Consider the following 13506-nt stretch of genomic DNA (forward strand, 5'->3'; position numbering starts at 1 on the left):
ATTTTAAATAATTGGCTTCTGTTCAGTTGGTTGTCTGGCTGCTTCTTCTTGTTTACCTTATCATCTAAAGAATTTGTTAAATGTGTTTCAAAGAGTGACACTTGGGACAGGATTTTTAAAGAAATGAAGCTATTTCCTGGAGTGGACAAGGGCCATCTCAGTGGTGCAGCTTCCACGAAATGACATCATTTTCCAGAGATGATCTTCATTTCATAGAGGCAAGTCTTCAATGCCACACAAACCCCCCTCTATTTGCATATTGCACATTTGAATTTAATGAGATTTGGAAAGTTCGTCATCTCAAAAAGAGAATGTTAATTATATATCATTTTCATTTGAAATCACAGGTAAGGAATTCTTAAAACTTTTATATTATAGAAGGGTGCACTATATTCCTTCATATAATCCCGTGTATCAATATAGTGCTCACTCTCCAAGCTCTCTGCTGAAGTGAAATGATATGACCCGATTTAAATATACAAAACATTTCAACAAGCAATTGCTGACAGGTATTGTCTCTGGCAAAACTTTAAACACGGTTTAGCCTCTTTCACTTGTTATAATCAATAAACATTTTTCCATTTTTGTGTCCATTCAAAAGGAAAATACATGACAAATGCAGTTTTTGTTAATAATTCATAATAATCACGGAATGTACCAAAAGACTTGAAAAAATACAGACCACCAGTAAAGAAGGTGCACATCTACACATCTTTTTACTGTTTTAAGAAAATGAAAATCCAGTATAATTCCCTCATTTTAAACTTTTATACAACGTCTCTTAAAATATATTCTGCATTTTACTTCAAAAATGCATTTTATTAAGAAAAAAAGAAGGAATAGATTACAAATCAGGACATGAAAATCATGACATATGATGAATCAATGCACTTTGATGCCATAACATTGCAGTTTCTAGCAGTGCGGACCACACACTACCATGAGGCTTCACCATCTATAAACCTGTCTACATCCCAGCCAGGTTAATGCGGCTACTAAATCACATGAACACTTGCAACAGATTCAGGGCTGTTATGATGCTTGTACTCAGCTTTGCATCAAATAAAAACTACCATTTCTGTGTTCAATTCTTCAAGTCTTTCAATTAAAAAAATTATGCCATTTATCAATATAGGTCCTTCATAAACTACTATGTTAATCCATATCCTAAGATTTAGTCAGGCATTTACAGAAACAGCAAAATGGATATAGTGCTATAGAAAAGACAGGCAGCTTTTGTAAGGAGGTTCAAAAGGGAAATAAGATGCTTAATTTATGTATTTCCACATTGTTCTGGTGTCTACAAAATTGAGGAATCCAATTTTTCTTTGCCAGGGACCTGGAACGTGTGAGCATAAATAGCAATGTGCCTTTATTATATAATTGGCCTATGAAATTTTAAGATAACAACATGCACGCATCTTGTTTGCTTTTGCCTCAAAATCCATTAGTGCAACAAGTTTCATAAGGTTACTGATAATTCTTTGATCTCTTGGTATGTATATACACCCTAATCGGAATGCACTAGTTAGTAGGTTATATTGATTTTTGGTACTTTTTAAGAAATCACCCCATCACCATTAGTGAGAAAGGACAGAATGGCAGACTTAGCACAGATCATATAATACAGCATCACCCCTTAGAGTGAGCATCCTTTAACCACTCCATTGGTTTTGGTAAAAGGGGGCATAGTTGCAGCTTATATTTCAAAAAGTCTGTCCTGGAGATCAGTACACAGAAAAATGTATGTCTGAAGGAGTATATGTTTTAGAATGGGGAATAGGGCTCTCCACTTCAAATTGTCTCTTTTTTCCTAATACATAAGGAATATGCTCCATGGAATATAGTTAAGGGAGATCAAAGAATATTTGGTGATAAGCTTTAGAAAACAAACCATAAGCACAAACCTATGAAAACCGGCATAAGGTTCGGGGAAAATATTCTCAAAAGTATATTTCATATGAGACACTACAGTTGTAAATAAAAATAAGTTTTTTGCATTGTTAAGAACCGTGTTTTTTATATCAACAAGTTTAGTAGTTGCAAACATTTCACATTCTTTGGGAAATTGGCATTATCCAGCGTCTTACCTACTGCCACTACTGAACAATGATAGCAGATTATGAGAAATTTAAAAGGCAGGACGTCACACACTGACAACCAATGCACTCTCTGAGTCTTGTTACATATGAATTTTACGTTCAGAGCTGAAGTCTGACGCTCAAAACCTAATGTATTCAAAATCATTAAGAAAAGTCAAATAGAAAAACAGCAATCCAATCAAACCAATGACAACAAAACATCTTTCAAGACTACTGATAAATTGTATTGAATGTAATACAGAGAAAGGCAGAGGGGGTCGATATATTTTTGGCCACTGCAGATGCAAACACCAGCCAAACAGGATCTGAGAAGCATTTCCAGGTCTATGAATAACACCATGGGGGACACTAAAGCAAACACAGCGCATGTTCTCAAATAAAGCAAGGTCAGTATAGTCCAATTTTTTTAATCTCTAACGAAACTGATGTATCACATGGTTGAGAGACCAGGGCTACAGTTTAAAAACTGTAGTCATCAAGTGAGTCAAACTTCCGTTTTAGATTCTATCAGAACAGTTGGAAATTAAGAGCAATATCTAACTCCTTGTTCTATAGAACGACTGCTATGGGAAATACGTCACTGGATGAGACCTCCTGGGGCCATCTCGAGTCTGGATATGGCAAGATGGCAGTGCTGCAAATCCAGTGCCTGTACATTCAATGTAAGAACATTTTCTTGTCCGTTGAGAGCCCCTGGCTATTAAAACAGACCGTTGGAATTGCAAGTTAAATCACAGCTGCCAATCAGAAGAAGTACTCTTTCTGATTTTCATTGACTGCACTTTGTATATTAAGCTCACTTTTCAAAACAGCCTCAGCACTGTCTACATTCTCTGACCTTTTTGCCTCATTTCTCTTGTATAACCTTTTCTGCTGATAAATGCGAATGGCTATGGCAGCGATGCACAGCAAGATAAAGATCACAACAGCTATCAAACCTAGTGAGAGAAGAGAAAAACAACGCAAAATCAGAATTTTTCGTCAGAATAGAAGCTCTGCTGACTTCATTGCTTAATAAGTCATAACGATTATTTTCTACATAAATCAAGCATCTAGTATACATAAATTAAAAATATGAAAACCTCGGGTATTTCTGGATCAGATGGTATCATGATACATTGAGTTTGCTTCCGAGTTCTATCAGCCCTCTAGGTTTGCCTCCATTTATTCTGCATGTGTATCAAACTGGATTTATTCAGTACATTTCCATTTATTTTATTTTTTTAGTGCTTTTACATTAAACACAGGATGCTTCTGACATGCCCCTAAGACCATGTGGTCACTGCATATTAATACACAAATTTTCATTATCTTATAAAATAATTCAATGTACTTTTGTGCTTAAATAGTTAAACATTGTAATTCAGTTGATTCTCAATAGTTTGCCATACTGCTGAATAGGAGGAACAGGATATATGTCTCTGAATAATCCTGACTGGTTAAATGTATTCATACAGATAATATAGATTATTTAGGCTATTTCTATATGAGGAATATTGATATTTTGAAGCATCTGGTTGTAAATAAAAGATTTAAATACCACAATTGTTAACTATGCCAATATATGATTTTCAACCTTGGCATTACATTGAGCCAGTGGTTCTTCAAAGTGTGATCTGTGAATCCCTGTTGGTCCCTAGGACACTTGGAGAAGGTCCACAGAGTCAAAACTATTTTCATAATAATTCTAAGACTCCTTTTCCATTGTGTTGACATATTCACCGTCAGTGTAAAACAGGGTTGTGTAAAATTCCTGGTACGTTAGCATGAATTAAGGCAAGGCTACCAAACTAATAGCAGTCACTGAATTCATTATTATACTGCCAGACAACCCCAGACAGAAAGGAAAAAAGCCAGATTCATTTAAGAGTGTCCTTAATGAAGTACTAAAAATTACTTATTTTATGAAATCTTGACTTTTAGCTATATGCCTTTTTAACATGTCGGGTGATGAAATGGAAAGTACTTGGGCTGTATCTCCAAGTGTGATGGCTGTCTCCAGGAAAAGTGCTTGTGTGAACAGCTGACTTGTGAGCTCAACTAGTTACTTTTTTGCTTCTGATCACCAGTTTTCTTTGAAAGAATGACTGCCAAACTCTGATTGTTTTGACTCAGATATTCGGCAGATACTTTCTCTGAAATGAGTGAAGTCAGCCTGTCACTTCCAGAAAAACAACTGACAATATATGTTGCCAGTGATAAAAGTCAGGCTTTCAAATGAAAAACAGAATTTGGAACACTAATGCCTGTCACCATGAGTTTGAGAATTTCCTAATACTTAAGACTTTTCTAATGAAAACAGAGGAAGTATTAACTTATGTAGTTGTTTTTAGGCAAAAATAACTACAGAGAAAACATTACTGTGGATCAACTATCATATTGTAAAGCTAAGACTCCTCATTTCAGTTTAAGTTAGGTGCATTTAACTCTAAGGGAGTCCACCAAGCTAACACACTGAGTCATAATTACCAGAAACTGTGATTTCCACCCAATCACAGTGGATTCCTGAGCACATGATTTAAGGCGTGGATTCACTATAGCAAATCCTAATCCTGTCAATGGCTGAGCTGATTTTTGGCTGGGTCAACCTTACCTGAGAAAGACAGCAATTCCTTGCTCATAAATCTAATATAAATGTGGCAACCAAATTCTGCACTTGAAATCTGAAGAACTTACTAATGGATATGGTTATTTTTGTTATTATTAATCATATTAATAAATAATAATTTTAATAGTAAAATACATTTGTTGTTATATAATTGGCCACTCATTAGTTGAGTTGCTATAATTCTTTCTATTGTCTGGCCTCTTGTTATAGGCCTCTTGTTTCAAGAGAGATATTCTGAATAATTTCAATGTGAAAACCTGATGAAGTCTACTACAGAGAGCAGGTTACGGCAATTATAAAACAGACATCAACATTACAGTGGCCCAGATAGAACATCCAGACAGTCATAATTATGAATGGACTCTGGAACTATTTTGTTCCATGTATGTGATTTATCTCCTTTAATTTGAGGAAGGTATTATGTCAGGATTTGTCATGTCCAAGAAAAATCTTGATCTAACCTGTTATATATATAAAAAAAGAACCCACTAAATAAAATATGGCCAATCACTGTACTCTATGACACTGCCATCTGAAGCTCCGTGTGAATGTGTTTTTATGAAGAAATTACGTAGCTTTCTTTTTGTCTAAATCTCACCATTCATATCCTGTAGCCCGGCCAGAAACCCTCTATAATATCTGGGCCACCAGTTTTAAATGTCTTATTAAACAATTTTCCCATCTTACATTATTCAGTGTTTGTAAGTGAAGACAAAGATCATCCAAAATGTAGAGCAAGGGGTGATTAGCCAATTTGGAGAAATTTTAAATGGATTAATTATTGTTACACAGTGGGTGCAATTTACGAGTAACTAGACAAGGGATGAAAAATTATACTACGATGTTACCAGATGGAGAAACACCCCAGAGGATGATATTCTGTGATTTAGCAGAAAAATCGCACGTGGTCCCAGGCAGGGCCTTCTGAGCTTAAATGGCCATGCCCAGCTGCTCTGCTTCTGAAGCTCAGTCCTGCAATGGCCGAAAGCAGACACCACTGGATTCCTAGACTCAGCCTCCTGAGCTGCAAACTGGCCATGTTGTCCCTCTTGCGCTCTGCATTCCAGCCAAGGGAGATTTTCACAGTCTAGGTGGCCTAGAACTTGTTTCCATTCCAGAATAACAAAGAATGACTTATCAACACACCCCTCCTTTATTCTATAAATCTTGCCAATGGGCTCTGCCCAAAGCAACACTATTTTAACAGATTAACTATTTTCTTCTAACATTGGCTTGACTATGCAATCACTCTCTATGGATATCTATCTTTGCGTCTATCTCCCTCTATCTATACGAGTTAAAATGTACAAACGAAGCACCATCATGAGAAGAGACAATCTGTTTGGCAAGAAATCCTAGTTTAAAACGTGCAGCACATTAGATGCTATAGCTTTAAATGAGTTTTTACCATATACTGTATTAATAATAATATATTGGTGCATTTCTTTTAGACATGCAGTTATTAACTACTCTTCTAAGCAGGTCATGTTGTTTGTTTTTTGCTTGCTACATGACTCGATGGGAATTCTCTTAATGTGTCTTGAATTCATACACCATTAGTTTGATAAAAGAAAAATACTTTAAATTGTTAATATTCCCACAAAGATTTGACTAGTACTATTCTCTGCCTCAGGAAAATCCTAGCTAGTTAAAGGAAGTTGATGTTTGGATCAGTAGAGGTTTAAAAAAAAAATAGAACAAAATGGATCAGCTCACATAAACTGCCCAAGTAAAAGAGTCATCACATTATCTGGCAATGTAATAAAATAACTGTTTACTTTTTATATACTTATCATATGCAGAGTGTGGAGAAAAGGTGAGCCACTTAGCATTTCCATGATCTGATTAATAACTTTCCTAAGACCATTCATTGGGAAGAAGAAGGTATATTTGGGGGGCTGGTTTTAAATAGATTACGTCTCAGAGAATATTGTTTCATGGCCAGGAAGATATACTTTAAAATTTTGTGTGTTAATTCTGCAGTTTAAAAGAATTATGAATCATTTTTATTCTATTAGCCTAATATTTGACAAAAATGCAACTAAAATGTAATATTCATTCATGTGAGCACCTTAAGCATGGACATATCCATTTTATTGAGCATGACCACAACATGAGGGTTTCTTGATTTTTTACATAAACTCTTGCAGAAGCAGTACAACACAGTCCAAGAGACCAACAAAAATAGTACTTCTTCCTCAAGTATACACAGAATTCCCTAGGGATTGTGGAAGAGGCCACTTTCAAGCTAAATGAGAATTCATTTTTACACAGTTTAGGAACTATTCTTTGAGTGTGGCGCCTTGGTGAAATTATCAATTATTTATACTGAAAATCTTCAAGGAATTCAGGAATTCAAGAAGATTCTAAAAGACAATCCAGTATAAATAATAAACCACCCTCGTTGACCTCAGGCTTCAGTGCCTGACGTGGGGGATATGTGTGGATTCTTCATAATTTCTCTGATGCTAAACAGTCACCACTCCTAGTAATGAGAAGTACCAAAGAAGAGCTCATCCTGGCTTTCTGTTACCTCCAATCACTGCAGAGTCACTTCTGATTGCATTAGCTAGGGGTTCTCTGTCGTTTCTTGTTCCTGAATGATCTGCAATCAAAGGATAAAAAAGGGGACAGGGGAAGGGAGTGATATAGCGAAGTAAAAAGAAGAAATTTTGAAAAAAAAAATCTTAAAACATCTTAAACCAGAGCAGAATTATGGAGGTCAAAGTGGGATCTCTGTCAATTATTTTAACATCAGCAGTGTCAAATACCGTGGCCCACATGAACAAGCGTTGGGAATCTAGAAAACAAACGGCAAAGAGAACTGGGAGTCCAACAAACAAAACCAGTTTCCAGAAGCCACTGTGGGAACACACTGCCACAGCAGCATCGGAAGACTCAGTACCCGTCCAGGGGATGAGGGTGTTCGGTACTGCGTAAAGGAGGAGCCATACACCACCTGCAAAGGAGTGTGTCCTCTCCCTCGATGTGGCATCAGTGCCAGCCTGGGCCACACAGCTAGACTCTGTCACATGTCCCGAGACGGTGATGCGGGCGGGGTGGCGGGGCTGCAGCGCGGCCTTCAGAGGGGCCACGTGGCTGAGCTGCAGGGCAGAGAGACAGCCCAGGAAGCCCTGTGCGCCGGCCAGCGCCGTCTCCTGATCTAGGTCACCGTGGTCTGCGGATCCAAAGAAACACCCAGATCTTAATACCGGGCACAAGCAAACAGGCAAGGCTGCAGATGCAATGTCTGGAGTCTGATAAGACAATAGCAACATGCACACAGTAGACTCGATTCCCCTTTATTGGGCTTTATTAAAAGAGTCAGATCCATTTAGTCTCTCCTTGGTGAGCCTAAGTTAATGCAGGCAAATTTCTAAGTAGGGCTAATTTAATATGATGATGTGGGGAAGTCTGGAAATGACTGAAGCCTCCATAAGCATGGGCCGGGTTTTGAACTGATAAGGGTTCCTGAGATGGTAAATTTAACCCAGATGAAATATGATTTGGGATAGGGCCTGGAGTAAAAAGATTAAAGTGCTGCCTGCTTTGGAGATGAATTCAGCTCAGCTTTTGAGACATAAGTCATGAAAAATCACAGAAGCTAGAGGGAAAGGTGAGCTTCTGGAGTTCCCCCATCAATTGCCCATTCGGTCTGGCTGCTCGCTTTCCGGTACCCCAAGATCGCATCCGAACAGGCAGGGACGTGATATTACCACACGCTGGAGGCTACACCCCAAAGTGCTTAGAGAGCTGCCCTAATTGCTCTTGTGCAGCAGTGAAAATGTTCATGCCTCACGGCCTTTTCTGGTTCCCTGCTGCCTGTCACTCATGCCTCCCCTCTAGATAGAAACCCACCCCCGGGCAGCCCGGGTGGCTCAGCGGTTTAGCGCCGCCTTAATTTATGGGCTGCCCTTAATTTATGGTCTCACGGTGAAGTATATATTTATATTTTATGCTTGGCGAGCCTGAAATCTAAACAAGGGGAATTAACTGTAGAGTTTTAAAGTTCAAATGTTATCAGACTGCAGTGCACACATCTACCCGATGTGACCAGAAACGTGGCAGGACTGCTCTCACCTGCTCTGCATGTAATACAGGGACACAGGCCCAATTCACATTTTTGTTTCTCTTTTTATGAAATAGTGTCACAGGTATTAAGTATTTATTGAGTATTTCTAATGTGCTAGGCACTGTTCCAAGGGATCTGCATATTCCCATTTACAGCTCGCAGTAGCCTTGAGGGTCTGACTGCAGTCCCAGGGGCAGGACACTGGGATGCGGAACCGTCCTGACTGCCTGGGGCTGCAGAGCTGTGGGCATTGGGTGCAGGAGTCGGGCCTGTTGGGCTCCAAATCCCAGGGCTCTGCTATTTGCGAACTGCTTTCTGATTGACACACTGTTTCCTTTGCTCCCTTCATACCTTGTGCAGTGCCTCTTATTTATTTTGTTATAATTTTTTTGGCTTGAGAGCAGCTATTCTTGAAGTGACTCTGGACAACCTGGCTCTGACTGAGCCTGTCTTGTTATACTAAGAATGCTGAAGAAGGCCCGTTTTGTCCCACTTTCATTCCCACTTTATACCTAATGATAAAAATGCTGATTCAATGTTTAGTATCATGAATCTGAAAATCCGAGAGATTATACAGTACTCTCCTGGTGGCGGAGATGGACATGTGGCATTCCGGTGTCACTGTGTAGCCAGGTTCACAGGCTCCCTGAACCTACGGGTGACCCCCAACCCCAGCATTATGTTACATAGAAGCCATTCCATCCACCCATAGACATTGAGAACTAACTTAGCACCAAAACACAGCATTCACTCACTTGAACGATGTTTATGTTTAGAAAGACATTCTAAACATTCTTGCTTCAGAATTTTTACTTTAATAAGAAAGGAAAAGGAAATATACATTAATAGCATCATAATCAGGAGGGTGCTTTTCATTCATTCTATGATGTTAAAAATATTGATTACAATCTTGATTGACTTTTAAAAAATCTTACCTTTTGAACCAAAAAATAATGTAAATAGGATAGATTCACTTCTTGGTACAAATCAGAGACGCGATAAATTTTCTTTTGATTAATTAATTAATTAGATTTTATTATTTATTCATGAGAGACACAGAGAGGGAGAGGCTGAGAGATAGGCAGAGAGAGAAGCAGCCTCCTCGAGGGGAGCCCAATGTGGGACTCGATCCCGGGATCCTGAGATCATGCCCTGAGCCAAAGGCAAATGCTCAACCACTGAGTCACCCAGGTGTGCCCCCTTATTTTTTTTAAAGATTTATTTATTTGAGACAGAGAGAGAAGAGCTGGTGCGGTAAGGGGCAGAGGGAGAGAACATCCAAGCAGACTCCTGCTGATCGTGGAGCCCAACACGGGGTTCGATCTCAGGACTCATGAGATCAGGTCCTGAGCCTAAATGAAGAGTCAGATGCTTAACGGACTGAGCCACCCAGACACCTCGAGATGAATTTTAAAAACTACACCTTCAAGTCCAAAACATTTTACATATTACAAGTTACTGTATAAAAAGACTTTAAATTCTAAAACTTAAAGCGGGCAGTTAATCAATTAATATTTGTTTTAAGAGCTACCGATATAGGAAACAAATTCCCTGCATATCAGGCATCTCACATTCTAGTCGCAGAGACAGAAAATAAACATAGAAACAGGAACTAATGAAAATTGTGAAGAGTGGTAATGCTCCGAAGAAATAAGTTAGGAAGTGTGATGGAGTGTGTCTGGAACAGAAATTTATCTTGATGATTAGGTGATTTTTGTGTGTCTATTTTAAAGTTGACTCTTCATAGCCCTGTTCCCTTAGTAGTCTGTATATATTATTCCAGCATCTTCTGGCTGTATTACTTCTTTCTCAAATTTTGTGAGATTACCTGTGATTCAGGAATTTTGCACAGAACACGGTGGGCCCTTTTCATCTGGAGATACAAGGTTTTTCTTTAGCCTGAAAAATTTCATACATTGTGCACACAACTGTTGCTTCGCCTTCATTTTTTTAAAGATTTATTTTATAAAGAATGAGAGAGAGAGAAAATGAGAGGGAAGAACTGAGGGAGACAGAGGGCGATGAATCGTCAAGCAGAACCCCCTCTGAGCACGGAGCCCAATGTGGGGCTCCATCTCACAACCCCGAGATCACGACCTGAGCCGAAACCAAGGGGTGGATGCTTTACCCACCGCACCACCCAGGCGCCCCGTTCATTTCAACTCTTTTATTCTCTTGTTCTGCTGATTATTCACACGGGGGGGGGGGGGTCTCCTCTGCATATTCTCTAAGCTATTTTACTTTTCCCATCTTATTTTTTAGGACTTAATTTTGCATGAGTCAAGTGCTTCATTCATTTGATCTTCTAGGTGATGAATTCAAGTTACAACAAAGAATATCCTACTGACACTTTTGGTCTGGAACAATCATACTTTTTAGTTCCCCAAAGTCTTTTGATTGCTTTGCTAAAAGAAAAGTCCTCTTACCAAGTTTCCATCAGGATAGTATCTGTTTCCCTGAAGAGGCTTACCATGATAGGGGATGATTTTGGTGGTTTAGTTTCTTCTCCTATTTTATTATTGAATCTTCTTCTTCTTCTTTTTGGTCATTGAATTTTTTTTTTAAGATTTTACTTATTTATTCATAAGAGACACAGAGAGAGAGAGAGAGGCAGAAACACAGACAGAGGGAGAAGCAGGCCCCTGTGTGGAACCTGATGTAGGACTCAATCCCAGACCCTGGGATCACGCCCTCAGCCGAAGACAGACGCTCAACCACTGAGCCACCCAGGCGTCGCACTGAATCTTCTTAAGAATGGAGTTGTTTTTCTCGTCTGCTAGGTGCTTGTCAGTCCCTGATTTCCTTAGGTGGCTGGCCAACATCCAGAGAAGGTAGACAAATAGCTGCCCCACCTCATGGAGGGTTCAGGTCAAGCACTAACATAACCTCTAGACAGAGAGGACTCAAACTTCATGTCATACTCAGCAGGATTCAGGAACTCCTCAAGGTTCAGGTTTCTCCCTTCTTTGCCAAAGTGGGGAAATCGGCACTGTGAAGTTTTTAATGCTAATCTCTCCCCATGGGGTCCAGAGATGTCTGCAAGCCAAGCACTTCCAAGCAGAGGGAAGGGATCTATGCAATTTAGGATCTGCCAAGACTCTCCTAGGCTGGTCCCTGCCTTGGTTCCTTCCAACCAGAGGGCAAGGAGTCTCCCAACAGTTTCTTCACTGGCAACCTCCAGGCTCCCCACTGCATGCCAGGCGGGACCAACAATCCTATTTTCAGGAGAGTCAATGGGTGGAAATTAGAACGACCAGTGAAGGCACAGCACAGGAGCTTTGCAGCCATCTCCCAAGAACTGAGTCCAAACAAAATGAACAGCTATACTATGTTGTTCATAAGCAAAGCGGGCCTTAGAAACACAAAGCATTAGACATCTCGCTGGACATTGACAATTGCACTAATAAAGCCAGTGAGCAAAAAGACCTATCTCTCCTATTATCTGACTCCTGAACACCAACATCATGTTAAGGATTAAAACAAGGAGGGTGGAAGAATTCAAGACTGACGTCTCCCGCTTTACACAATTCTCGAGAGGACTCAATCATGTTTTGGATGTTTCTGGTTATAAAAATTCCTTAACTGACTCCGATTTTTGCCTTTTAAAAAATTAGCCTCGGGGGGATCCCTGGGTGGCTCAGCGGTTTGGCGCCTGCCTTTGGCCCAGGGCGTGATCCTGGAGACCCGGGATCGAATCCCACGTCGGGCTCCCAGTGCATGGAGCCTGCTTCTCCCTCTGCCTGTGTCTCTGCCTCTCTCTCTCTCTCTCTGTGACTATCATAAATAAATAAAATTAAAAAAAAAATTAGCCTCAAATGTATTCTCCAACAAAGGAAATGACCTCTGCTTTGTTAAAGAAGAAACCTTTTAACAAAAGGTCTGCAGGAAAAATAGAGTACCAAGGAATTAGAGTTTGCATGAAATGCCTTTCTATACAGGGAAAGAGTGCCGTTTCTGGAAAGGGTATGAAGTAAATGGAAGAACAATCACAAGGAGTGCTTTGTGAAATTTCCTGTGGCTCCCATTAACCAACAAACAGAAAAACTCAGAAAACAAAACCAAGTAGTTGGCCATATCTATGAGAAGGATTTTGTTTAAAAAAGAATCTTAGTATCTTTAAACCATAAAGATAAAGATAAGAAGGCTTGCCAGAGCATGGTGCAATAAATCAGAGGAGGAGTAGGGCTGACACCCAATAGGGCTTTTTTTTTTTTATCATTATATGCAATTACAACCAGGATCCAATAAACAAGAGTTAGTGGAAAAGTAAAATGGCAATGCAGACAGTACATACTATGTGGATAAGGGAGAAGTTTTTCATAAAAGGTAATTTATTTGCCAACCAAACCTACTGCTCTTAGGTATAACCTTGAAAATCTGATTAATACAAAAGCTATTTATAGTTAGGTATTTCTGGGTGACCTGTACTTCTCTTCTGCTTTCAAAATAACCCGTCCAAAGTGTCACAAGATATCTACAAAATCACGGTGTCCTTAAGTAATCTAATTAAACTATCTTATGTGCCCCCTTGGCTCTGATATTTTACATAAAATATCACTGAGACTAACATTTGTTCCTACAGCTCTTCTAAGAGATGGAGTAGACACCCTCTTCCCTCTGACCACACACTTTATTTACATCTGGCCTAAATCTCCACTGCAGAAATCTGAGCTACTTCCTGGCTCTGCAGCCTCAGATGAGATCAATGATCCCTATGGGTCATT

General features: G+C 39.4%; 1 protein-coding gene across 1 annotated transcript in view; it reads right to left on the reverse strand.

Moving 5' to 3' along the window:
- Window positions 1-750: 750 nt before the first annotated feature.
- The window catches only part of CNTNAP4 (contactin associated protein family member 4), a 245529-nt gene continuing 232773 nt past the window's right edge, over window positions 751-13506 (reverse strand). The window contains exons 22-24 of the mRNA XM_041769954.1: window positions 7670-7888; window positions 7244-7315; window positions 751-3040 (exon numbers count right to left, since the gene is read on the reverse strand). Coding sequence (XP_041625888.1) covers window positions 2847-3040; window positions 7244-7315; window positions 7670-7888 — 485 coding nt within the window. The 3' untranslated portion in view covers window positions 751-2846. The remainder of the gene's footprint in view (window positions 3041-7243; window positions 7316-7669; window positions 7889-13506) is intronic.

The sequence above is a fragment of the Vulpes lagopus genome, chromosome 10 (assembly GCF_018345385.1).
Source record: "Vulpes lagopus strain Blue_001 chromosome 10, ASM1834538v1, whole genome shotgun sequence".
Lineage (NCBI taxonomy): Eukaryota > Metazoa > Chordata > Mammalia > Carnivora > Canidae > Vulpes > Vulpes lagopus.